General features: G+C 44.8%; 1 protein-coding gene across 1 annotated transcript in view; it reads right to left on the bottom strand.

Moving 5' to 3' along the window:
• Nucleotides 1–24,762, bottom strand: part of LOC126526296 (uncharacterized) — a 137,575-nt gene that overhangs the window by 71,701 nt on the left and 41,112 nt on the right. The window contains exons 7-8 of the mRNA XM_050174202.2: nucleotides 18,581–18,744; nucleotides 12,785–12,981 (exon numbers count right to left, since the gene is read on the bottom strand). Of these exons, the coding sequence (XP_050030159.2) occupies nucleotides 12,785–12,981; nucleotides 18,581–18,744 (361 nt within the window). The remainder of the gene's footprint in view (nucleotides 1–12,784; nucleotides 12,982–18,580; nucleotides 18,745–24,762) is intronic.

Raw genomic sequence — 24,762 nt, 5'->3', positions numbered from 1 at the left:
GCAAATCGCCCAGGAAACAGACGAACAGCATGCCGAACGACTGGCTAAATGCTGCAACATAGCTAGACAACCAGACTAACCTGGACTTGCAATCAAGATTAACTAAGGCCAACCATGCTATGCCTTAGCTTTCGCTATGTATATCCTGGCACAGCTGAGCTAAGCCACTGCCAAATTTTTTGGTCATTCATTAGTAAGTGACATCATTACCTCCCACTAATATTTAAACATAACTGTGGCATTGTGACTGTTAGTCATTTTCTGAGTGTTAACATCCTTTTCTCATTGCTTTTGTTTTAGTGAAGTTGTCTCTTCAAGAATATTTATTGAAGTTCTTGTTTTTTTTAATATCCACGTTAACCTGTTTGTATACACCTAGAATTTGCAATGAATATCTTCATACATGTGCCTGGCTGAGTGGCAATCATCTTTGCAATAAATCTTTACCAATTGTATAAAAAGAAAATAACGTTGATAACACACTGAGTCTCACTTGTGTGCTTTACCTATTGCTTAATGAACTCACTTTCTTCATGTAGCCATTGCAGGATGTGTAATACTTCACAAGGATCAAAACACAGATATACGATTTTGTGAGCCCAGTTTTCACATTTTGATGAGCGCTAGGACTATATACAAAAGTTAACAGTAACTTTAGCATACACTGAAGAGGATGAAGGCGGAACCCTGGGCACTCCCAAGACATTCATTAAATTACTTGTCATTCTCATTCGAATGCTTTTCCTATTGCTTGTTTTCTCCCACTAAAGGTGGTGGTTTTGATTCTTAATTAACTTCACCCTAATTAACACCAAATGCAGTGCGTTTGGCTCCCACCAAAGGTTAAGAGTTCGAGCGTCTTTAATTAGACCTTAACCAACTGTGTCTTAATTAACTGCCCTAATGAACACAATATGCTGTGGAAGTTCAACCTTAATTACGTGTGCCTTAATTAACTGTCTTAACACCCACGGGTGGGTTTGACTCCCACCAAATATTTTGAGTGTCTTAATTGACTCTTCCTTATTTACTGCCTTAGTTTATTTGCCCCAATATGCTGTCTTAATTAACTTTACCCTAAATAACACCGACCATTGTGGGTTCAAATACCTTAATTAACTATCTCTTAAGTAACTTCACCTTAATTATCGCCAAAGATAGTGGATTCGACTCACGGCCTTCACCATGTTGGGTCGTCAGTTCGAGTGCCTTCACTTTGCCTTAACACCAAAGGTCGAGGGTCCCACTTCCTTAATGAACTGTGCCTTAATTCACTTTGCCCTATTTAACACCAAAAGTCGAGGGTGCGAGCCCAAAATTTGGTTGCTATTGAATTTTGGTGCCATAATGCCAGACATCGGACTTTTCTATCCATGAGCCATCTAATCATTTCGCTAATAATAAGAAAGGTACCTCATGAGTGTTTATCTATATTTTGACATTTAGACGTTAATAAAACGTTTCAAACAAGGTCACCAGCTACTTGCTGATAATGGTGGTGGCTTTGATGTGCCTCAGCAGATGTACCGTTGAGGACAAATGAAATGCGAACAGTAGAGCGTGTGGCCGAAGGCATAATTATAAAGATACAGTGCATGTCGTTGGCCAGTCATTGTGCACAAATGTGGGCATGTGGTTCTCGGGTAGAGTGCAGTGCTGCTCGTCACACTGCAACAAATGTCACCCGTATTTTGTCCGAAAGTTGTTTTCTCATCTCCCCATGGCAGTGCCATTCCCACCTCGCAGTACACGGTTATGGTGGCTAGCAACATCGCCGCATCTGTAGCATGATATAGCTGGTGTGCACCCCGTTTCCTATCACCCGCTGCTTTGCTTTTGTTACCACCATCAAAGCTGACAGCGTCTAATCATAATTTGAATAGCACCAAAAATGTCTTGCACTGGAGGAGCAACTACAGGGCTAGCCACCTTAACAGTAATCACAGATAGGAATGGCACTGCAATGGTGGAGTGAGAATACAAGCTTCAAACAAAATACAGGTGACGTAATTGCACGAGGACAAGCAGCCCCGCACTCCGCGTCGAAACCACAAGCGGATGCACGTGTACGATGATGGCTGGCCGACGCCGCACACTGTGTGTTCAGTTATGCTTTGGCTACATACTCTGCTCTTCGCATTTCATTTGTATATGATAGTACATCTGCTTTAATACTTCCAGGTATGCAGCTTATTATAGCCGGAACAGGAAAGATCTATTAGATGTTCTATGAACCTCCTGTATCCCTAAAAGGAACATCTATTAGAGGTCACTTATGTCCAGCTGCGACATCCTTTCAACGTTACAGCAACGTGATCTGGGTGGGACTTATATTATCCATAGTGCGTATTTGTAATGTTGTTTGGACAAATATAGACATCTATAGGATGTGTGCAATGCCCAAAACTGGATGTTTTATGGACATCTATGGGACATAAATGGTGCACTGGGGAGCAGTGGCGTAGCCAGAAATTTCGTTCGTGGGGGGCTCACTTTGCAGCTCGGTCTCCTGCTTATAGAATTAGCCGAGGGATCAATATATATATATATATATGTGTGTGTGTGTGATCCAGCAACCTTGTTTACATTTTCGTGCATATGCAACGACCAGGGGAAAATCTCAATACTGCTGCCCTTTGTTAGAATGTATTCCGCAGGAGCAGCTGTCACCGGCTGTGTATTGCGAGTAATTGCTCCGAAATTATAGTCGCAACAGAGAGCACATGCAAAAAGCAGGAGTTCTGCAAAATATACAAGGACTAGTCAAATGGAAGTGAGCCAATGGGAACATATGACAAACGGGGTACTTTATTTAAAAGTAGCCACCATGAGTATTTAGACACTTGTCCTACTAACGAGTCGCGTAATTCCCGTCTCATAAAACTCCTTGGGTTGCTGCCTCAAAAATCTGTAAATGAATACACGTCACCTTTCGACACGAATCTGGTTCCCTAGAGCAGATTTTTCAAATTTTACCAAATGTGGAAGACGCAAGGCAACAGGTCTGGGCTGCATGAGGGATTTTGCAGCGTTTCCCACTTGAACTTTGCCAGTTTTGTATTAACCACATCAGCGACGTGGGAACGGGCAATGTCGTGAAGCAAGATGTTCCCAATGCTCAATTTTCCACGTCGTTTGTTCTGGATTGCGACACGCAGCCGATCCGACCTTTCACAATATCTGAAACAATTTAGAGTCTCTCCAGGTTTAGAAAATTCGATCAATAATCGCCCTAACGATCTAAAAAGAAGTCAACACTTTTCCGGCAGAAATGACGGCCTTTGTTTTTCTTGGGAGTGGTGAATTCAAATGTTTCCGCTGTAAGCTTTGCCGTAGTGTTTCAGGCTAATCGTAGCGGCACCATGAGTCATCCCCGCTCACAATTGCAGACAAAAAATCGTCACCCTCATCTGGGGTTCTTTGACGTGCACTTAAATCTAAGTACACGGGTGCTTTCGCATTTCGCCTCCACCGAAATGCAGCCGCCGTGACCTGGATTCGATCCCGCGACCTCGTGCTCAGCAGCCCAACACCATAGCCACTGAGCAACCATGGCCTTTTCAATTGTGTTGGGGGTGATTGCACGGTCGCTTTGACCCGACCATGCATCGTCTTTGTAACTCATGTCCTTCTTTGAACAGTTTGCTACAACGCTTCACAGTGGCCAATGAAACGCAATGTTCAACGCATACGGCAGCCATACGGCGAATAATTTCTTTTTGGGAAACATCTTGGTTTGTCAAAAACCTCACGACACCAAGCTGTTCAACTTTTGGAGTGTCCATTATGTCACGCAACCATGTTCAACCCAGTGTATGAGAGCATTAAAGAACATTTAACCTCAGCTCTGCATGTCACTTGTAGATGAGATGCGTATATGCTACGCGCATGCCTCGAAAATAATGAACCGAACCATTATTGCGGGGCGCGGGTTGTCTCACTTTCATTTGACTCGCCTTCGTACATCAGAACTGCGAAGATAAAATGGAATATACAAATGTGAAGATACAGCTTGATACAGGGCAAAAATTGTCACTGGAAACAAAGTTCACTGCGCATATACACAAAACCTGGCAACAAGATGTTTAAATATACGTATAAGTCTCCAATAAATCTACGTACCTAAGAAAAAGTCACTATATATAATGCGTCAAACAAGGCAAGTAAACAGGTTGCGCAACCACAGATTCACAGATCACAGCACCCTCCCCCCCTCCCTCCACTCCCAAAATGTATCGCGTGCGACGGAAGGCGGCGCGCTTCCTCCCCGCTTTTCTCCCTTGCGCACACAAGACTGAGCCACCATCGTCGGCTAACCCCCTCCCCCTTCCCCCCACGCTTTCACTCGCACATAGAGCATGCGGCGCGCGGTCACGATGTTATCATCCGTGGCCTTTATTTATACGGAACATGAGGGCAACGGCAGGAATGTGCCTGGAGTCTTCATATAGCTGCTATTGCAATAATTTTATAGTATCCGGCAACTGAAGCGTACCGTGGCCCATTACTTTCCGCAAAAGAAGTAACAAAATCGAACTTTCACCATGCGGCAATTCGCTGCGCCGCAACAATGTCTTCTTTGTTTCTTTTGTGGGGCGGGGGGCGGCGAAATAGAATAACGCAAAGGAAAGCATGTTGGCTACAATCGAATGCCTACTTTGGGCACCTAGTGTGGCTACCGAAGGAATATCGAAGAAAACGTGTGACGCTTGGTCCACAGAAAGCCATACGCATACTGCTCGGTATCCTACACCGGCGAGACAAAATTTTCCGGAGAGGTTGCGCTCAAGCGAACGCGTTGCAATCCGTCGAGTCCCCGCAGTGCTGGCGGCGAGCGACTATGCATTGTTTCTTTTTCTCGTCTGCTAGCCAGAAAGCGTCCAAAACTCTGCCAGGCGAAAATGCAGTCGGACAGAAAAAAACGAACGCGCATCCAAGTGCGCCGTGCGGTTGTCGATGCAGCACGAGAAAAACGCATGCGCTCTGGCCGGATCGGCAGCCCGCGGGTTGCGAGAACAAAAAATAAATAAATGAATAAATAAATAAAGAGGCTCAATGTATTCTCGCGAATAAAATTCTAGGTAGAAAAATAAATAAGAACTCAGTTACAATGGTGGCTTTAGTGTCTTGACATGGATGCTTTGGCGCAGGTGAAGAAAAAATGTTCATATTCTTTTCTGTGACCTGACGGCACAAATGAACCACCACAACGCTTTGTCTCATTGCACCTCGCTCCATGCTTTATCAACTTGTCTGATATTATGTTGATTTGGCTTGTCTCGCTGTATGGCCCGATGTACGACTTTAGAAAAGTCGATGTACCTTTGGCGTCAAATGTTTACAACAGCATTAAACCCACAAAGTTCCGGAATTGAAAATCTAAAGCACGACTTTGGAAATGTCAATGCACCTTTCCCATCAAAATTTTATGAGAACTTTATACCCACAAAGTTTCAGAATTGAAATCCAAGCGCTCTGTAGATTCCGCGGCCTCCGCGAGATGCCGAGACGAGCCCGCTCGCCATCAAAACGCCCTTGAAATTTTGTGTTCGGTGGGACTCCTTGCGTTACGATATGTGACTCCCGATGCATGGGCGTTTCTGCAATATCCAGCCCGATTTCGCAATGTTTGCGCTAAAATGTATTTTCGAGAGTGAATTAAGGACATTCTAGACAAAATCAAGCATGATTTCCGGCGCCGGGAGTTGTTTTGGTCGGCGGCGCATGACCGCACGAAAAAATTTCGGGGGGGGGGGGGGGGGGGCTGAAGCCCCATAAGCCCCCCCCCTGGCTACGCCCCTGCTGGGGAGATGTCAATGCTTCTTCAATGCGTTGACTGCTGCGTTGATTCAGTCTTCATGTTTTACAGCATAGATGGCAGTCATTTCGTCAATGGTGGAGGGCAGGATTTGTCACAGTCTTTGTTTTCTATGCACAGGTGGTAGCACTGTCTCAGTGCTCACAGGCTGTCATTTTGAAATCGCACATTTTTTGCGCCTTTTGGCAGATAAGGAATGATGGCATCTGCCACTGACGGCTCCCATGTGAGTCACACGTGCAAAGGGAAGCCGCTGCTCGACCATGACAGTGAAAGTAAGAATGAAAGCGATGCACAAGAGTTTTTTTGCTTCGAATTATGAGGATGATCAGAGTCCTCTGGATCGCGATGTTGTAGCAATGCCTTTTCTGGATGCTGCCTTTCAGCACCGTTTGCGTTCATTAGCGGGGCAGAGCATTGAACGGGGCCACTCATAAATATGAAAAGTGCCTAAAGACATTAGCATCAAAAAAGGCACCGCTACAATATAGCGGCCCTGATCATTTCCAAGGTCTGGTGCAAGCACTGTGGTGAACCAGTCTGCCTTGTTCCATGCTACATAAGGTTTCACACAATTCGTGACCTCCCTTAGAATTGCAAGAATGTATGAAAAACTTTCTTCGGTAAAGAACTTTGCTTTGCAGAATAGGTGATTTTGAAACACGGCAAAATAAAGCATTTTCATGTTGCTTTCCTAGCTTCTAACTGTACTGTTTCGGCAATGACAAGTACATAGATATTGCACAGTGTGGCCATAAAATGAGGTTCTTGCGCTTAAATCATGAAGCAAATTGGCTGGAAAAGCTTTAGAAGAGTTTTCGATGTAGTGAAGTTTGAAAATGAGCAATTAAAAAGAAAGCCAAGACAAGACCACTTTTGGTCAACATAACAAAACACTTAAGGGGTTAAATGTTACATTGAATTCCTTCATAGTGAGTCACTGTTTTTGGTTATGAAAGTGAGCAGTGAAAGAAAATATCTCTCAAGCATTCATACCATTACGTGCCATCATACTGTTACCTGCTTTCCAGTAGCCAGATTTAACTGTTATAACCGACAATGCAGCATGGGAGCACTGCAGTAAGCGGTTTATCTTGCGATAGAACAGATACAAATGTTTATGGTGCATAGGTTGTTCATTCTGATATCCAATATACTGTTAAAACTGGTATCTTTATAAGTGGGTTCGAATGTATTATAAAAATTGGAGGACGCTTAAGCTTCGCCTTCAATAGTGGAATGCGATAGCGTTATCGCACCCTGTTCGCACTGCCCACTCATTTGCTCGGCATGCTCTTAAGTCGCACAAGGACGAAACGTGCGCCTGAGCAAGCGGAACGAACCAAAGAACTCGGTGTCTCGGAGGGAGAAACGATCTACGTGATCCAAACGTCGTGATCGGCACGGACAGCCGGGCTGCGACGTGCCATAAAGGCGGAAGCGATCATGGGGCTGACGCCTCGATGGGATCATCCTCTATCTCGCTTGGGAACACCACGCAGATGCACGACTCCTTGGAAACAGCACGGCACACATCGCAAGGGACGCTTTCCTACCAGACGCACTACGGCGCCATGATCACGTCAGAGGCGTCCCGCATCGGACGCTGCACCTAGGAATCGCGCTGAGCGGAAAGAGGAGCCGCGTTGCCTAAAGACGAGGGTTCGAGTGAGGCACGCTGGAAGTTGAAAGGGGAGAGAGCGAGAAAACTTATTAAACGCAAAGGTATTGGGGCATCCTCGCACCGGTCCCCGCATGGCCCAAAGGGAAGAAGCGGGCGAGTGGCGCGCCATGTGTCGGGGCAGCGCCGGACATTGCGAGAAGGGGGTCTTCTGTGTTTGCCGCAGGATGGCTCTGCGTGTGCGCAGAACGCAGAAGAAATGCAGTGGAAACGTACTTCGCTACTCATGTAACTGCGACTTCTGTAATTTACATGCTCATAATTACCGATATACACCGCAGTATAACTTTCTACGGCACGTTTCTAAGGCAACAGCGCATTCACTAGAGGCGCTTTTGTCACGCTTTGAACCATCGAACTCGTGGCTGAGTGGTAGCGTCTCGGTCTCACACTCCGGAGACCCTGGTTCGATTCCCACCCAGCCCATTTTGCAAGTTGTTATTTATTTATCAAGTGCTTTCCGTGATTTATCACTCATGGCCAACGCTGCCGACGCCGGCTTTTCTGTGACACGAGCTCCTTAACGCTATCGCGTTATTAATTCAATGTGAGCTACCACTTTCGCTTTAAAGCTTGTTGCAGCAGGCTGAATACAGGCCCTTTCAATAAAAGGCGACGTGTTTGACACATTCACTGCACCCTAAGCACCACCTGCTGCTACGGTGATCACCACTGGGGTCACCATTGGGGAAGGGCACGTGTATGCTGACCACCAAAGCTAAAATTTATCCGATGAAGGCAAATTTCAGGATCAAAATGATGAAAGTTTAGTTCCATAGAATAGTATGGGCACCGGCTAGGGTGTTCTGTTGGGATCGAGGTAACCGAACAATCGAACTAACCAGAGCCAAATTAATGAACATACACTGTTTGCGTAATACCCCTGTCCCACTGGGAGGTTTAATGTCATTCGAATCGAATGGCATTCGGTGCAACGAATGTCATTCACCCGTGGAGGTGCTACACTCGAAAAATTAATGTCATTCGGTCGCGATGTCAATGGTGATCATTCCGAAAAAAAAAAAAAAAAAAAAAAAAAAAAACGGGGCGACTAAAGTAGAATAAGGAAGGCGTAAAGTACTCATAAGCAATGCATTTATTTAAAAATATTTTTTAGAACGTCGCTTCAACGAAAAAAAAAAAATTTAGTACTGCGTGTAGAAAAAGTTGTTCTATTTCAGACTATGCGGCCAGTATAAGCAAAAACAAGACTTAGCCGCCTGAGTAGCCGATAAATTGAAAAAATGGCTGACATGGCGACACTGGATGACGACGCTAAGTTGCAGCAGGTGAAGAGATTAGTTGCTGCGCACTTTGCATTGCGAGCAAGGCGTAATAATCAGAGGAAGCGATTAGACGTCTAATAGACGCACAATCAAGACAGGGTGATGAAACTGAGCAGCGTATTCAAGCGAACTCGTTCACTGTTGCGGCTGTGATGGCCAGTTGCTCCACTGTTCACCGAGAGCGTTGGACATTTCAAAGAAATGAGCGCTGGTTTGAGCACACTTTGCCGAACCTTGGTGAAAATCACTTCAAGCAAGCTTTTCGTGTATTGCCGCCTACGTTCAGGTATTTGGTGGAATCCTGCAGATCCGTCTTGGAGCACCAAACGACACGATTGAGAAAGCCAATCTCCGTGGAAAAGCGAGTGGCGGTGGGATTGTGCAGATTGTGCTCCAGTGCAGAAGACCGAACCATCGCGCACCTTTTTGGCATCAGTAGATCAACGGTGAACGTGCTTTGCAGAGAATTCTGCAAGGCTGTAATTGATCATCTTGAAGGGGAATGGCTTCGCATGATCCGCCGCGAAGAAATGAAAGAACACACGAAGGAATTTTTTGCTCTGAGTGGCTTTCCTCAGGGTATTGGCGCTCTTGATGGCTGCCATATTTGTGTGTCGCCACCGAAGGAGAACGCCGTGGATTACCACAACTATAAAGGATGGTAAGCACTACGAAAAGGTTTTTTTTTTTTACTTTTATAACAGCATTTCACAAACACAACTTGGACCTTGTGTCTATAGTTTGGGAAATATTACACTTTTTATGGGCGTTTTACTGTCCATTTTACTGTTTACGTTTCAGTGTCCAGAGAAAACTACGTATGAAATTGAAAGATTATAATTTTCAGTCTTTCGTTCTTGTTTGTTATCAAAGTTTCATAAATTTGACTTGCGAGAGGTTGCTTCATTACATTTCTTGTAGAGCATATTTTTTTGTTAGCATGGCACAAAACTATTGCTACTTAGCGTTGGTCTCTTCAGCAGCACTGTGGACACAAATGACTTCTGCCATTTGGTCAGAAATGTACAATGCAGAATGCACTGATGTGATTTGCATAATCATATTTATGTATTGCTTTCTGTGCAGGTACAGCATCATACTTCTGGCGTTGGTGGATCATATGTACCGATTTCGGTACATAAATATTGGAGCTCCAGGCAGATGCCACGACGCCAACGTGCATGCAAGGTCGAGATTGTCTACGTTGGTCGAAGACGCATACTTCTCATTGCCCGTAGCTGTGATTGAGGATGTTGAGGTGAAGCCAATTATTCTGTGTGACCAGGCATTTCCACTGACTACTGACCTCCTGAAGCCATTCTCAAATGCCTTACCCGACACACACGAAGCTGCTTTCAACTATAACCTATCAAGGACGAGACGCATTGTTGAAAATGCATTTGGAAGGCTGAAAGCTCGCTTTAGGTTTATTATGAAGAGAATGGAGTGCACCTTGCCCAATGCAAAGCATGCAATTAGGGCATTGTGTATTTTACACAATATTTGTGAAGGTCTTAGAGACACTGTGGAACAGCAGCGGGAAAATGAAGCCACTGCATTTGATGCTCTGTATGAGCAACCATCACATACTACCACTGCATCCACTGCGTCAGGTCATGAAGTCAGAGCTGCCCTTGCGCAATATTTCTGGAAACTGGCACAACAAAACACACAACAAACTAAAACCTCACAGTAGGAAGCATACTTCGGGGTTTGTTTTTTAGTATGCCTGAAGGAGTGTTCGGCGTCAGTTGAAGAGATCACTTGAAGTAAATGGAGAAAATGGAAAACAGTCTATTTCAAAATACCACTATTTTTCAGCAATTTTTTCTAACGCCGCTATTAAGCGTTCTTCCCGCTCGGCAGCAGCTTCATAGAGCCTCAATTGCCGCTCGCGCATGCTAAGCTCCTTTTCTTTTGATTTCTCCAAGCTGAGACAAAGCTGCTGCTGCTCCTCAACAACTTGTGTCAACAGCAACTGCTGGGAGGGCTGCCGTTTCTTCAGGGCCTGTTTTTCGGCTCTCTTGCGAGCTGCTGGTGGTGTTGGCGCTTGCGAGCCCTCGCTGTTGGACATGGGCACCAGAGGTGATGGGTTTTCACTGGCGGTGGCCGAGCCCTGTGTTGACGACAGAGCTTCGGCATCTACAAGGGCTGCATCACCCACCGAGGCGTCCTCGTTGCTGCCAAAATCATTTCCATATTCCATGCTCGTGATGAGCTGAAAAAAAAGACTACAATAAAAATGCAGTTCATTGTTACCCAAATGTTTCTGAGAAACTGTTCCAATGATTTCATATACATAAACCTGCACACGTGAAACATTTCACAGATTAATAAACTTTAATATTAAGGGTGCTGCAAATGTTTCAAATATTCATTTCTGGTATGTCCCTCCAAAGTTTGTTGTGCAGACAATAGCAATGGAAGCACCTTGAAAAAAAAAAATAGCTTTGCTTAGCGCCAATTATGAAATAAAAAATTTTGCATGCTTGAAGACATAACTGTTGCAAAAATTTATTAGAAAGTATTGTACAATATGCATTGCACTTACCTGTTCCACTGTGCTGCTGCTGTTGCAGACACTGTCATGCAGCAGGCTGTCATCATTAATAGGCAGTGCCTGGAGAAATTTGTGTATATCCCAATAAAAGGGCCACGTTATCTGGCCACAGCCCATGTCCTTTTTTTATTGATGTCTCTGCAACAGAAATAAAGCAAAGCCACGTTTCAACTGCATTGTCGGTTATCAAGTTCATATTTTGTGCCATAGGTTCATACAACACACCCGAATAGCAGTAGCAGTACAATACAAGTACAGCACACGCTCGGAAGGTAGCGAAAAGATGTCACTGCTTGAAATTAGCTGTTCCCTGACGCGCACCGAGATACTCACTTACAGATGTTCTTTTTATTTTGCTATTTGGAAATGAAAGTCGTTGCAGCACGAAAAATACCAGTCACACAGGGCACTTTCAATCTCGAAGAACGTGCCCTGCATTTCTCTATGCGTCCCGAAGGACTGGTGTATCACATTTAGGAGCGTCCCCATCAGCGGATTGTTGTATGCCTGCTGGTCCAGTATGCTAAAAGATACACAATGCATCCGATGAAGGTATGCACTGTGTGAAAGAAAAAAGTGCGCCGCGTCTATTAGCTCTTTCGACAACACCAAGTGATGATACTGGCGTCCGCTCTAGAAAACAACCTGGGACGCTACTTCGCCCGATATATTCCCATTATTTCTTTCTTATTTAACGAACATGCACAGCGTCAAAAATAAAAATCGTACTTGCCTGTATTTGTTTCCGAGGTTTTCAATCTTTGTTTTTGTTTCTTTCAGACTCTTTTCAACGCCGGCTTTAAGAAGTTCTTCCACAATGTGCGCGTACACTTTCTGATTCCTTTTGGCACGACGCAAGTCACTTAGGTTGTCCTCCCAAATTCTAATTAATGTAAACGTTTCCGCTTGGCTCCAATGTGCCTGTCCCGCTGCCGTTGCTCGTCCCACTGCTCCTGATGCCTGCTTGAACGAAACGTGCAACGAGGCGACCGAGTGTTTGCAATATGGCCGACGAGCAGTGTCGGCGGCAGGGGGCGGAGGCCAGACGCTGCTGAGCTGGAGAGTAACATTTTGAGACAGCCTGCTGTACATACTTTGTCTCTTTAAAGTAACAAGTTCATTAAAACATTCAAAGCTTATTATTTCTTTACAAGTACGGCTTTCAATTTGCAAACGCTCTGTCGTGTTTTGCTGTGATTCTGGGGTTGAGAGTACACATTCGCTTCGAAGTGCGAATTCAAGCCAAATGAGTTTCTCGAACTCATTCGATTGCGGAAGTCATTCGGCGCTAATGACATTAAATATCGCTGTGTAGCAACCGAATAATGTCATTCTATGCTAATGCCATTTGGTTCGAATGACATTAAAACTCCCAGTGTGACAAGGGTATAAGACAGAAACCCAGAGCTTTTGCAATGCACAAGCATCACAGTGCCCACCTCCTGCACAGTGGCAGCCAGCGCCTGGTACACATCCTCGAGGTCGGTGACCCTTTCGGCCGGGTCCAGTGCCAGGGCTGTGTGCACCAATGTGTCCAGTGGCGGTGGGATCTCCGACCGGTGGGACAGTCCTCGGCGCTCCTGCGTAACTGCGCACTCCACTGCAGCACGCTCGGCCGAGCCCCATGGCACTTCCTCTGCACGCACGCACCATCGGGAATTTTGTTAGCTCTGTACATCGGCTTCAGAGCCTACTCGCACGATAGGCGGTGCCACTGCACCACCAATAGTAGGGAGCCTTTGTATGCACACCTGCTCCCTCTTTTAGGGTGCTGTCAGCCACTGGGAGGGTACCTGCTGCCGCCCGCTAAATGCTGGGCTAAGTTTTATGCTAAATTTATGCTAAAACTAAAAAAAGTGGTTTGCAAGGAAGCCACTCAGACCATGGCCTAGGTAAGACAGTTCCTGCAATCATTGGTACCGTTCAAGTAATCTCGTTTCTTGAATAAACATTGCATCAAGCCACCAAAATAATATAGCACATGTAAGCTGTGCACACGATGCATTCACCTACAGTTAAACAGAATAATACAATACACCTGACCCAAGGTACCCGCCGGCACCTACACATTTCTATGGGCCCAAGCTTCAGTTATTTTGATTTCAAAATTGGCCTTTGCCAGATAATTCAAACCTTGCTGGTCAGCTTCGCCTCAATACAGCCATGTTGTGCGGTGAAGCATACGCAATTCATTGCGGTGATGTATACTGAGAATGGAAAAGGGCCATTGCCAAGGGTCCCAGTATGCGTTCCTTGCGTTGTATGCGTTCCTTAATTACATAGGTATGCACACGCCGTCTGCAGTTGCAGTACAACCACCTATATGCTTATAAGCATACTGGCAGCCACTCAGAGCTGTTGATGTTTCTGTGACTATTTGAGCCCTTGTTTCGCCCACCGTGTGTCTCGTAGGTGAGACCATTAACCGTACCTTGTACGCATTCCTTCAAGGGAAGCTGAAAGCATTTCCAGAAAAAATGAGTGAAGAACAGTACGTCATGATTTCCAACCCTCTGAATTCGTATATCGCATCGAAATTGAGTAAAAGAAAGTGCAAACGGATTTTATTTCGACGAAAAGTGCAGCAGCAGACTCAGGGCAGCTCGCGCGCCTCGTTTCCGCCTGTGATTGGTCGGGTGCCTCGTGACGTCAACAATGGTGTTCGTCCGGATTGACTGCTGCTGCGACACACGAGGCACGGTGCAAGGTAGTTTGGTGCTGTTTTGCTGAGACGGTCATGGAAAATTTCGAGAGCTTGCGTTTCTCTGAGAAGTTCGGCGTTAAGTCCAAACCCCACGAGAGCGATATTGCGCCCGACAGCTTCGAGCGACAAAACAGGCCGTTGCTTGAACAGATCGCTCTGTGTTGTTGCTCAATCACTCGTTTCTAGAAATCTAGAACTCTTCACTCGTCGCTCAGAAGTGCTAAGAGCGACTAGCCAATAGTGTGAAGCCGGAACCGGATGTACATAACTCAAATACTACTGTTTGTCGCACGGAATGAGCAAACTATTGAATATTACACGTGCAAGAAGTAGAACCTAGTGCAAGATCTTCAGAAATATTTTATGCTCCTTTTTACAGTAAAATACATCAACTTAAATTGATAAAGCACGCGTCACGCTAGTTTCGGCGCGTATATTGCTGTGCTCATATCGGGAAATCGTCGCTCAAAGCCGTCGCTCGCGTGGAGTTCGGCTTGTAGGCGACGACTGAATGCGACAGCCATCGCCTGGCTTGTCGCTGTCGCGTGCAAGATCACTTGTATGGGGTTTATACTTTACTCCCTACATGTACGAGCCGATTGCGAAGAGCTGGCCTCTCCAAGAAGCAAAAAGTGCTGGTGGAAGCAGTGCTTTCCATGCGAATGAAGGCGAAGTGTTAGCATCTCCTTGTGTTGGAAATGTTCGTTGGCGAGTATGTTTTTTGCTAAGCTGAACTCTACGATCCAGTGAGTACGTTTCTGGGCAAACAACTGTAGTGTTATGTTCCTGCATGCCTCCTTGTAGAACGTAAGCGGTGATGCGATCTTTGGCATTTGTGCACTGCCCCAAAGCTATCGGCAATCTACACAGATGGTTTAAACGCGGTAATAGTTTACCGGCTGTTGTAGCACGTGTAGTACAGAACCTTCATCAGCGCGCCATCCCCACGCTGCTTGTAACCGGCGAATTCCGTCGGCTATGTGAGATGGTCGGTTTCTCTATGTGTGCGAGAGAAGGGGGAGCGCAGCGTCCTGGCATGAGCCGGCTTTCCAACACATGCAAACTTTACACTTGCACTGCGTTATGGTAGCTGCATGCAGGCTGTTTCACAACACACGCGCGAATAGAAAATTCGCGGTGCTTGGCGATGAAACCTGCGTCATGGGTGGGACATAAGCATGCACCTTCCGTTCAGCATGCTAACACGAAGAACCCAAAGCATGCATTATTGATAAACTCTGGTAGTAATCGTCGTCACATAAGTGGTTAGAGCACAGCACTGTTGTTCTTGAGCGCTTGAAGTTCTTTCGCTTCACAGCAGCCTCCCACTTAGCTGAAAGCTTTTTGTCTTGCGGGAACTAATGGAATGTCGGAACATCGCTGCGGCCGCTGGGGCTCGTGCAACCGTAGGCTGCACAGAACGCCAGCATGATCGGCCTACAAGTTCAATTGATGCGGTGCACGTCAACTACCACTCTACATACACACAAACAAAGGAATGTAGGGTTGAATGAAGCAGATTAGGACAACACGCATGCAGAAATAAGCACGGTCAGGCACAGTCGCGGAGACTGCGAAGGAACGGAACACCAGTGCTGACATCACTATGTCGCGGTTTCCGGTCTCCGCTCGCATCGTCAGAGTCAGCAGCAGTGCACGGCACTCGACGGGGGGACGCCCCCCCCCCCCCCCAATTTTACCTGCGTGGTTTAAGGTTCCCGCATCCATATATGGGCGGCTTATTGAATTCGACAGACTCTTCAGCTTCCCTTTAATTAAACATACACACCCTGCAATGAGAAGTGCAGAAAAGCTATCTGTGTTTTGGGAAAGCTAGCGCAAAAAGTGGTAAGATGAAAAACGCCGAAAGTTGAGGGGGCGTTTTAAGACAACAAAAGAGCAGGGATCTACCTAAACCTCTGTAGGTATGCCAGCAAACTTATTAAGCATCTTGGTGCTTATACTGAGACCGGATACTGCGCATGTGCGTATTTAACTTAAGAAACACGTACTATGTACCATACAAAGAAGAATGCTAGGCATAACATAACATAACAGACAGAAAGAGAGCGGTTTGGAACAGAGAGCAAACAGGTATAGGCCATATTCTAATTGACATTAGGGGAAAAAACATGGCGCTGGGCAGGTCGTGTAATTTGCAGATTAGATAACCGGTAGACAATTAGGGTTACAGAATGGGTGCCAGAGAAGGGAAGTGGAGTTGAGGATGGCAGAAGACTATAGGTGGGGCGATGAAATTAGGAAATTTGCGGGTGCTGGTTGAAATCGGTTGGCACAGGACAGGGGTTATAGGAGATTGCAGGGAGAGGCCGTTGTCCTGCACCGAACATAAAATAGACTGATGATGATGATGGCTATGTACCGTAAGCGTGGCAACTTTCCCTGTTTAATATGCTTCACTGCATAACAAGACCGTATTGCGGTGAAGCTAATTTCAAAGGCAATACTGCCATGTGGATCAATGGCATGTTTCGGCATTCTTTCTACCTTTCTTTTAATTCGACCAACCAGATAATTCGACCACTCTCGTCAGTCTCGTCCAGATCGAACTAACAGAGGTCAGCTATACTGGCACATTGCCTATTACCGCACAATTCTAAACAAAGATTTCTTTTAAATGCAAGTGCAAAAGCAAGAACGGTGCTTAATGCAGATCATGTTATTGATGTGAGATGATGACACTAGGCGCCTGCCACCATGCTGCAGAACTTGTTGCTGCCAGTGTTTCATGGAAGATGCAAATGTAAAGAAATAAATTTCCTGATTAATTACAAGAAAAAAGCAAGAGATACAGTTAAACCGCAATATAGCAAAGCCACTAAGATCAGCACTTCGTAATATCAAATTTTTGTTGTACCGAACTTAGACCTTTTATCCAAACAAGTAGTCGCTGAACTTTTTTTTTACGTGGAAGGGGCCATAATATTTTCAGAATTATCGAGAAAAAAATGAGAAAAATATGTAATTTTGTTGAATTTGGGAGTCAGCGACCAAAGATATGTCATGCCGACGATATCATTTTTTATTCCTGGGGTGCTGTGCATCTGCTGTGTGTCATGCTATGGACCGTTATGCCAGCTACACGGGCTGTTTCAAACTGAAAGTCGTAGAGCATGCCCTGGCATAGGAACCATGCAGCTGGATGGCATTTCAGCGTCGACACAATGTGTGTGTGTGCACTACTGGAGGAAATAAGAGGATGAGCTTGGGACTACAAAAACAGATCAACGTGCATTTTGAGGACCACATCAAGGAGGCAAGTTTCCTCAGGTGGAGGAAAAAGTTTTCAGCTACTGAAGAGGCTCCGTAGAGGAGGCTGCGTAGTATCCCACGAGCTGATCTAAAACCATGTGCAAGCCATGTGGAAAAGGTCACTGCATTCCCGCGAGTGATTTTAAGGCCAGCAGCAGTTCTACACTGTGTTAATTTTATGCCGTCTACCGAGCTCTGGGCCGCCCACCTTTTCCTGCTCTGTGTTGCTTCTATTCTGCCGCATCAGTCACACTCTACCCGCAAGTGTTCCATCTCAAGGACTCTACCAGTCTCGCCCCCTCCAGACTTCAATAGCAACTTCGTGAGACTGCATGCATAGTTTTTTCCATTTTCGAACAATCATGCATGTGTGGATCTAGTTGAAGATCTTTTTCGTGTCTCTATGCCGTCTAATATAACTGTCATGTGCTTCATAACCACACACCGTCTCCTCCATCTTCTTTGCGTCACACTCCTTGCAACATGACAATCCTAACCACTACAGTGACACATATGGCTATCATCTTGAAAAGCTAGTTGGCGTTGCCACGATAGAAGCATAGGTGTAATTATGGTTTAGTAGTTCAAGCAGTGGGCTGCTGTGCTGGGGCAAAAGTTGAATCCCACCATCGGGTGCATGATTAAATTCTTTTTTAAAGGGTGAGCTATTCAGCAAGATGGCAGCACCGAACAGCCACAGTCAGGAAAGGACGGGAGTATTCGCAAAGAAATCTTCATTTTAAAACAGTCACAGTGAAACGAACAAGACCACAAAGGCAATGTGAATATTAAAGCTGCCTCTAAACTGCCAGTGAGTGTGGTGTGATAGGTTGCTAGACTAGTGGACAAGATCCCTGCTGTCTCCTCAGCCAAGAGGGGATGCTTTGTACTGGTGCAGTGAGGCATCTATCACCCCCCCCCCCCCCTTTCCAGCGATGTTTACATTAGTGCCTTGGCCTAAAAAGGTGCAACATTAACGTCATGTGATGTGCACTTCTTCATGCAAAGTGAGGAATTTCTCCTCAGTGTGATTAATTGCTTTAGGATTGGGAAGCTTGCAGACAACCTTTGTGCCGAAGCAAATTGTCTGTACTGTAGATAGGCAACGTCAAAAACTACAACGCAAAACTACGTATTCTTGCATAGCTCCAGCTGCCACAGCAAACACCGCAGCTTCTACACTGCAGCATGGAGTTAGTGAGACAGAGTACAGCAGTGAAGACAGCTACAAAGAAAGACGGGAACCCCTTGTGCGTACCAGTGAAGAGCTCCCACAGGACACCACAGAACTCGTAGAGGTCGGCCGTTTTGGTGGGACGAGCGCCAGTGAGCACCTCGGGGGCAAGCCAGTGGCAGTAGAAATCAAGGAAGTCGTCACCAGGTGGACTGTACGAGGCTGCATCACCACCCTCCGCATCCTCACTGCGATCGTTTGTACAACAGCACAACTGGACCACTATTCTTGCTTCTTTAAGTAGCGCAGCGCTGCACCTACAATGTACAGCCGAACCGCACTTTAACAGAGTCAACATGGAAATAACTATGCTATATTCTATATGCATCATAAGCATATAAAGTCAACTTCCGTTAATCTATTTTCATGGGACCAATGAAATAGATTGAATTATCTAACAATCCGTTGGATTATTAAACAACATACAGAAAGATGACAAAACCTGCTGCTGATCCATTTGGCAGTGCTTGCCCGGTTCTAACACACCCCTGAATTAAATATGTATCCACTTTATGTGTCCAAAGTAGTCAACTAATGTAGAAATGACAATAAAGCTCCTAAACCACCTAAACTAAGTAGAAATTCAACATTCACCCGATTTTTTAGCAAAAGGAATTGTTGCACAAGGCGGCCACTTTAGAAAAAATAGAAATAAACATAGAAAAAATAGTTAGAAAAAATATACATAAAATATTTTGAAGCCATTGTCACAGAAGATCCAAGGCAGCCTCAATGTATACACAATCAATTTTGTAAGTGCTTTTGTAAGAAATGGTGAACTTGAAGCTGCTGTGACACACCTGGTTGGATTAAGCAATTTGTGAAATCTTAGCTAAGGCCAGATGAAGCTCACATTAACAAGCACGCCCAATGGCTTTGGCTTTTCTGTTGCAGCATCCACATGCAAAACTTCATGAAAATTGAAGCTTGTAAAGCAGTAGTTCACAAATATTTGAGGCACAGCTGTTCCGAGTGCAAAAAAATAAATATATGTTTACATATTAGCTAAATAAAACTTGCTAGAGCAAGGTTAGAAACTAGGTAGTGTGGCTATTTTTAACGTTACCGCATGAAATTTAGAAAACTTACCTCCAAATCACAGTGAACCTTAAATTAACTTTAATTTCATTGATTCCATTGTATGCATATTTATAAAAAAAATAGTTTGATTTAAATAAGTTACCCTAACCTTCATTCTGTTTTTACTGAATCGTTTCTGCATTGCACTAGTCCATGTGACTGTCAAGACAGCTGTGTCACTATAGTGCAGTGTCACCTAGTGTTATCTCAGAGAGCAGTGCTTAATGGAAGCTGATATATTCTGCTTCTTTTTCCAATTCTGTTTTTTGCTGCATGCCACATATTTTTCTTTTTCAGAGCACTTATCTTCACTCGGGGGCCACACATGAAAGTTCATGTTAGCTATCATTTATTATATCACATTCTGTGCCGTGATAGAAGCCTGATGCTCCTTTTTCCCTGCAAGAGGAAAACCAAGGAAAACCTTGAATGAAGCGATGCATAACTGCCATTGAGTGTGAGGTTAAATATATGTAGGCTTCATTTGGACGCACAGAAAAATAAAATGCATGACAATTTCTTTTCTTGCGACATGAACAGGGCTAAATTAAGGTGCATTTAGTTTGTAGGATGGTCAGCTATCACATTTGCACTGTTATTGTGATGTGTATCACCAATAGAAGTTGTAGGGGCATGGTATAAGCTTGGTCTTCGCAGTCACTTTGCTGCCACACCCCCTTAACCTTTCTCCATGCAATCCTCTAAACCATTTAGCAAGACCATCATGGTGCAACTTCATCCACTCCACTGACTAGGATGTCAGCCACTAAAGCAAATAAATGTGCTAACATTTTCCAAGTGCTCCTTTTAGTTAAAAAAAAAAAAATTATTGCACAAGGGCACACCCAAGTCAAGAGAACGTAGCCATGCGTTGCTATATATTACTCCCAAGCTTGGGTTTAGTAGATGTGCAAATGCCCAAAAGAGTGGACGGAGGAATACCTCCACGGCTCAATTTCTAGAGGGGGATTGTTGTGGGGAGACTGCGCGTTAGGCTCGTGCCATATGAGTCTCCTTCCACTTGTAAATGAGCCAGCACAAATTCCACTGGAAACCTGATTACAAATTTGCCCATGTAGTTATGAGGGCAAATTATACATTGATTCTCAATGAATCCAAGTTAGTGCTAGTTTTTTTCATTTCAAACCATTTCATGGTGATGTTACCGCTGGGCACTTCGGCTTCCACGAGATGTGACCGTATCAAGTGCCACTACATTATTCTGACATGCCCTCTCTACCAGCGTCGCTAATACATCTTAAATCTGTGAGCTTTGTCAGTACCGCAAATCTTAAACACTCTCACTGGGTTACCATCTACTCCATTTCAATTCACTGGCATCGACCTGGGCTCCATCAGCCACCCATGAGAGCCTCTCTGACTTTCTGCTTGGTGTTCTTTGTTGCTGTGTTGCTCACTCTACAGGCCGCATACTTGCTAGTAAGCTTCCTAGTTCTTTTCCTCCATTGTGAATCAATGTTTTTCTGTACAAATACCTGAAAACTCTTCCAACCAGTTTACTTTCTTCCATATTCCTCAGCCGCTCTTCATAATCCATTTTACTGTCATCTTCTCTCACAACGCTTGTCCAGCCCAATCATTCTGCACAGCTTCATTTGTAGTCTTCCCGTGAGCGCCCAATGCGAGGCGTCCCACTGACCTTTGGTTCCCATCGAGTCCTGATTGTACCCGATTTCAAGCAAACAACTGCATTTCCAAATTTACTACCTGGAACCATTATGCTTTTCCACATACCCCGGAGCACGTCATACCTATTGTATCCCCATAGCACTCTGTTTCATTATGGCTGCATTTCTCTTCCCCTTTGCTGTTATTGTTTTTTCCTGTTTCCACATATCTATTGCCTTCGTTTATTCATATACCAAGGTATTTATATTCTTTTACCCAAGGTATTTCCTGGCCCTGAACTGACACTGTTCTGTTCACTGTTTTCATTGAATACCATAACACTTAATTCTTTAATGCTAAATTTCAGACCTAAATTCTCGCCTTCCTGTCCACAGATAATATGTCCAGAGATGTCCACCAGGCCTTGCATATCACTTTGCTTGTCAGCTAGCAACACAATGTCGTCACATAAAACAAACCTGGGAGCTGCTGCTCTACTACTGTACCCGCCTGTTTGTATGAGCCATTAAACCCGATATTACCATATTTGCTCGATTGTAACGCGCACCCGTTTTCCATTAAAAAGAAAAGGTAAAATACTGTGCACCTTGTGCTTTCATATAGAAATACTATTTTCTCTCATTTGGAAAAATCAGATTTATTCCCAACACACTAAAGCTGCGATGAATAAAAACAAATTGAAGCGGCGTACCTTGCCGCCAAGATTTTCACTGCGCCGGTATGAGTCATGTGGGGCAGTAGATATCACTCCTCGTTGCAATCAGAAAACTGCTTATTGCTATCAACAGAAGCTATCGCTGATGTCGCCGAATTTAGGAGCGAGCTGTCACAATTTCTGGAAGCCGTTGACGGGTCAACGGTCAACGAGTTTGGGAGTGTGGATGGTGGTGTCACGACCACGGGAGAGCCCGAAAATGAAGACTACATTGCCGACATTGTACCGTACACGAGTGAAAGCAGGCACAATGAGGAAAACAACGACGATCCTTGGGCCACATCCACCGAGGTTATTGGTGCACTCGCACTAGTCCGGCGCTTCTGCGTGATGTGGAATGTTGCTTCGACTCTTTAGATATAGTGGAGAAGTGCGCAATGTCGCAGGCAGCAAAGTTGCCCAGGCGGAAGAAGATACAGGACTATTTTATGCGAAACTAAGCTAGTTTCATCAATAAAGTGTTTTTATAAATGGTATGTGCTTTTACGACGTCCAGTTCTTTAGCAGGCTTATATTGAATTATGCCCCATAACGAAATGATAGGGGCTTTTCTGCAAGTTCTATATAACTGCGTTCGACTGTATTGAACTGAGCACCTCATTGGTATTCAGTACAGCATAAAGTCACTAATTCATTAGTTTCAGAGAGGAAAAGTACTACATTCTATCAACAAAAATGTATTTATAAAAAAAGGCTTTCCAGCTGTAATCAATGCTAGCATACTAATTTGGTGTTCCCTTTAATAAGAGTAGGCCGTACTGTACTGTGTCTTGATTTCTATGCACCCAAGTTGCTGATAGCTTGCTACATTCTTGTTATGCAATGCTAGGTGACTCCCAAGCATGTGCAGCGCCACTATTTCTTGCCCAAAATTTGTAAGCATTAACCTGGGAAAGATTTCTGATATTCGATTCGATACTTACGTTTTCTTTTCTTGATTTGATTCAATATGTGATTAAAAATCTACTATTCAGGATTCTCACAACCCTATTAAATACCATAATTAAACATTGTGAGCGATGGTTACTGCATTAAAACCTTCCCAAGGCGGGCCAAAAATAAGCATTTTCGATGCGAGAAGACATCTGCCTAATGCATTCAGTGTCCCTTATAAGCTCTGCCGAGAGGGATGCTGCCAAAGGGATCGCTATCCAAGTCACCATAGGGGTCAGGCGCATGCTGAGTGCTCAAGTCCAAATTATCCGGTGGTGGTCAATTTTATGATCAAAATAACAAAACTTTGGGCCCATAGAGATACATGGGTGCCGGCCAGGACCAAATGAACCAAAAGGTTGAATTACCCCGTGTCAAATTGATGAAATTGCAGATTAATTACATGCTGGCATTTTAGATTCACTTTATGTTTGATAGTTCCGTTATATCCATGTTCGTTCCACTGATGCCCGACTGTACAGTTGAATCCCTGCATAACAAATATTGGTTCAACAATACTTCTGGCAGAAAAAAATTTTTTTATTCGCTATCAATGTCCAATGGAACTTAATGCCACTATGAGCACATTTTTATTTCAATTAAATTTTATAAAGAAAGTCTGCACACAGCCACTCAAGAAAGAGAAAATAATAGTTATATCTCAATATAAATGAAGTGGGTAAAATTTTCAGTATGCATCATTAATTGAAATTTTGTTATATTGAAATTCAACCATTTATGCAAATTAGCACAGTTGTAGATGGATTTTTCTTACATGGAAGGTGCTGCAAAAGGTTCCTAATTATTGCGCAATCGGAAAAAGCAAATCTGAATGAGGAAAAAACTTCATTTTGATCTTCACATCGGCATTACGAAGTGAAGCCAGCCATGCTTTCGCATCCACTCCATTCCCGTGACTGGTAGTGTCGCTGACAGTGGGACGGCACTCATTAAACATGCCGGCAGTGGGGAGCCAATTGTCATGATCCGCCCGGGTTCGTGAACAAGGGAGGGCTCGAGGCACCCTCCGTTAGGCAGACGCTCCGCAGCATGGTGGTGATGGACAATGACTGACCGCCGAGCACCTGTGCTCGTCGGTGTTTATTGGGTGCGGCGACGAATGTTGCCTACTGAGCATGGCGGGCCAACGAAGATTATGCCCGAGGGGGCGTCACATGCTTGTTACACCAATGCTTTGTCTACCGCTTGCTTCAACAAGTCTCTGAAACTTAAAATTACGCAACCTCGAGTACTAATTGCGCAGGAGGACAGCGCACGTGATGCCACGCCATCACAGTACACTCACTCTTGCCAGCACGCCAGATTACGTCTAAAACAGGCAGCACATGCACTCAGCCGCTAGAAAAAGAGATGTGCACCAACCTGCCCCCCACTTTATCCCCCTCCTTCCAATCGTGTGTGCTTGATCGCATTACCTTGAACTCCCTCCTCTCCTATCATTCCCCCTTGCTCGCATGGGAAAACGGCGCTCATCAAGACACCATGCTCCTCGGCTCATCACCTTCGCACGCTTTCTCTCGCGCCCAAAGCATACAGTGCACACTAGGCACAATAGGATATTATTGCACTTGGACTTGATACGGAACACGATGGTGCTCCGCTTCAGTTCACAACACAGCAGATGCCCTGAACACAAGCAGTATCTTCCACGACAACACAGCGTCAGACAGTTTGCCTAAACAGTGAGCGCCGACTGCGTGCACAGTGTACAGCTGAGCCGGCCATGCGTAAAGTTCATTGGGTCAATGACATGAGTGTGATGAGCCACACAACTATTCCCGTAGCAACACACCATGCGCTGCACTGA

Source organism: Dermacentor andersoni, chromosome 8 (genome assembly GCF_023375885.2).
Source record: "Dermacentor andersoni chromosome 8, qqDerAnde1_hic_scaffold, whole genome shotgun sequence".
Taxonomy (NCBI): Eukaryota; Metazoa; Arthropoda; class Arachnida; order Ixodida; family Ixodidae; genus Dermacentor; species Dermacentor andersoni.
The sequence above is the reverse complement of the archived record's forward strand: the minus strand, read 5'-3'. Positions and strand labels throughout refer to the sequence as shown.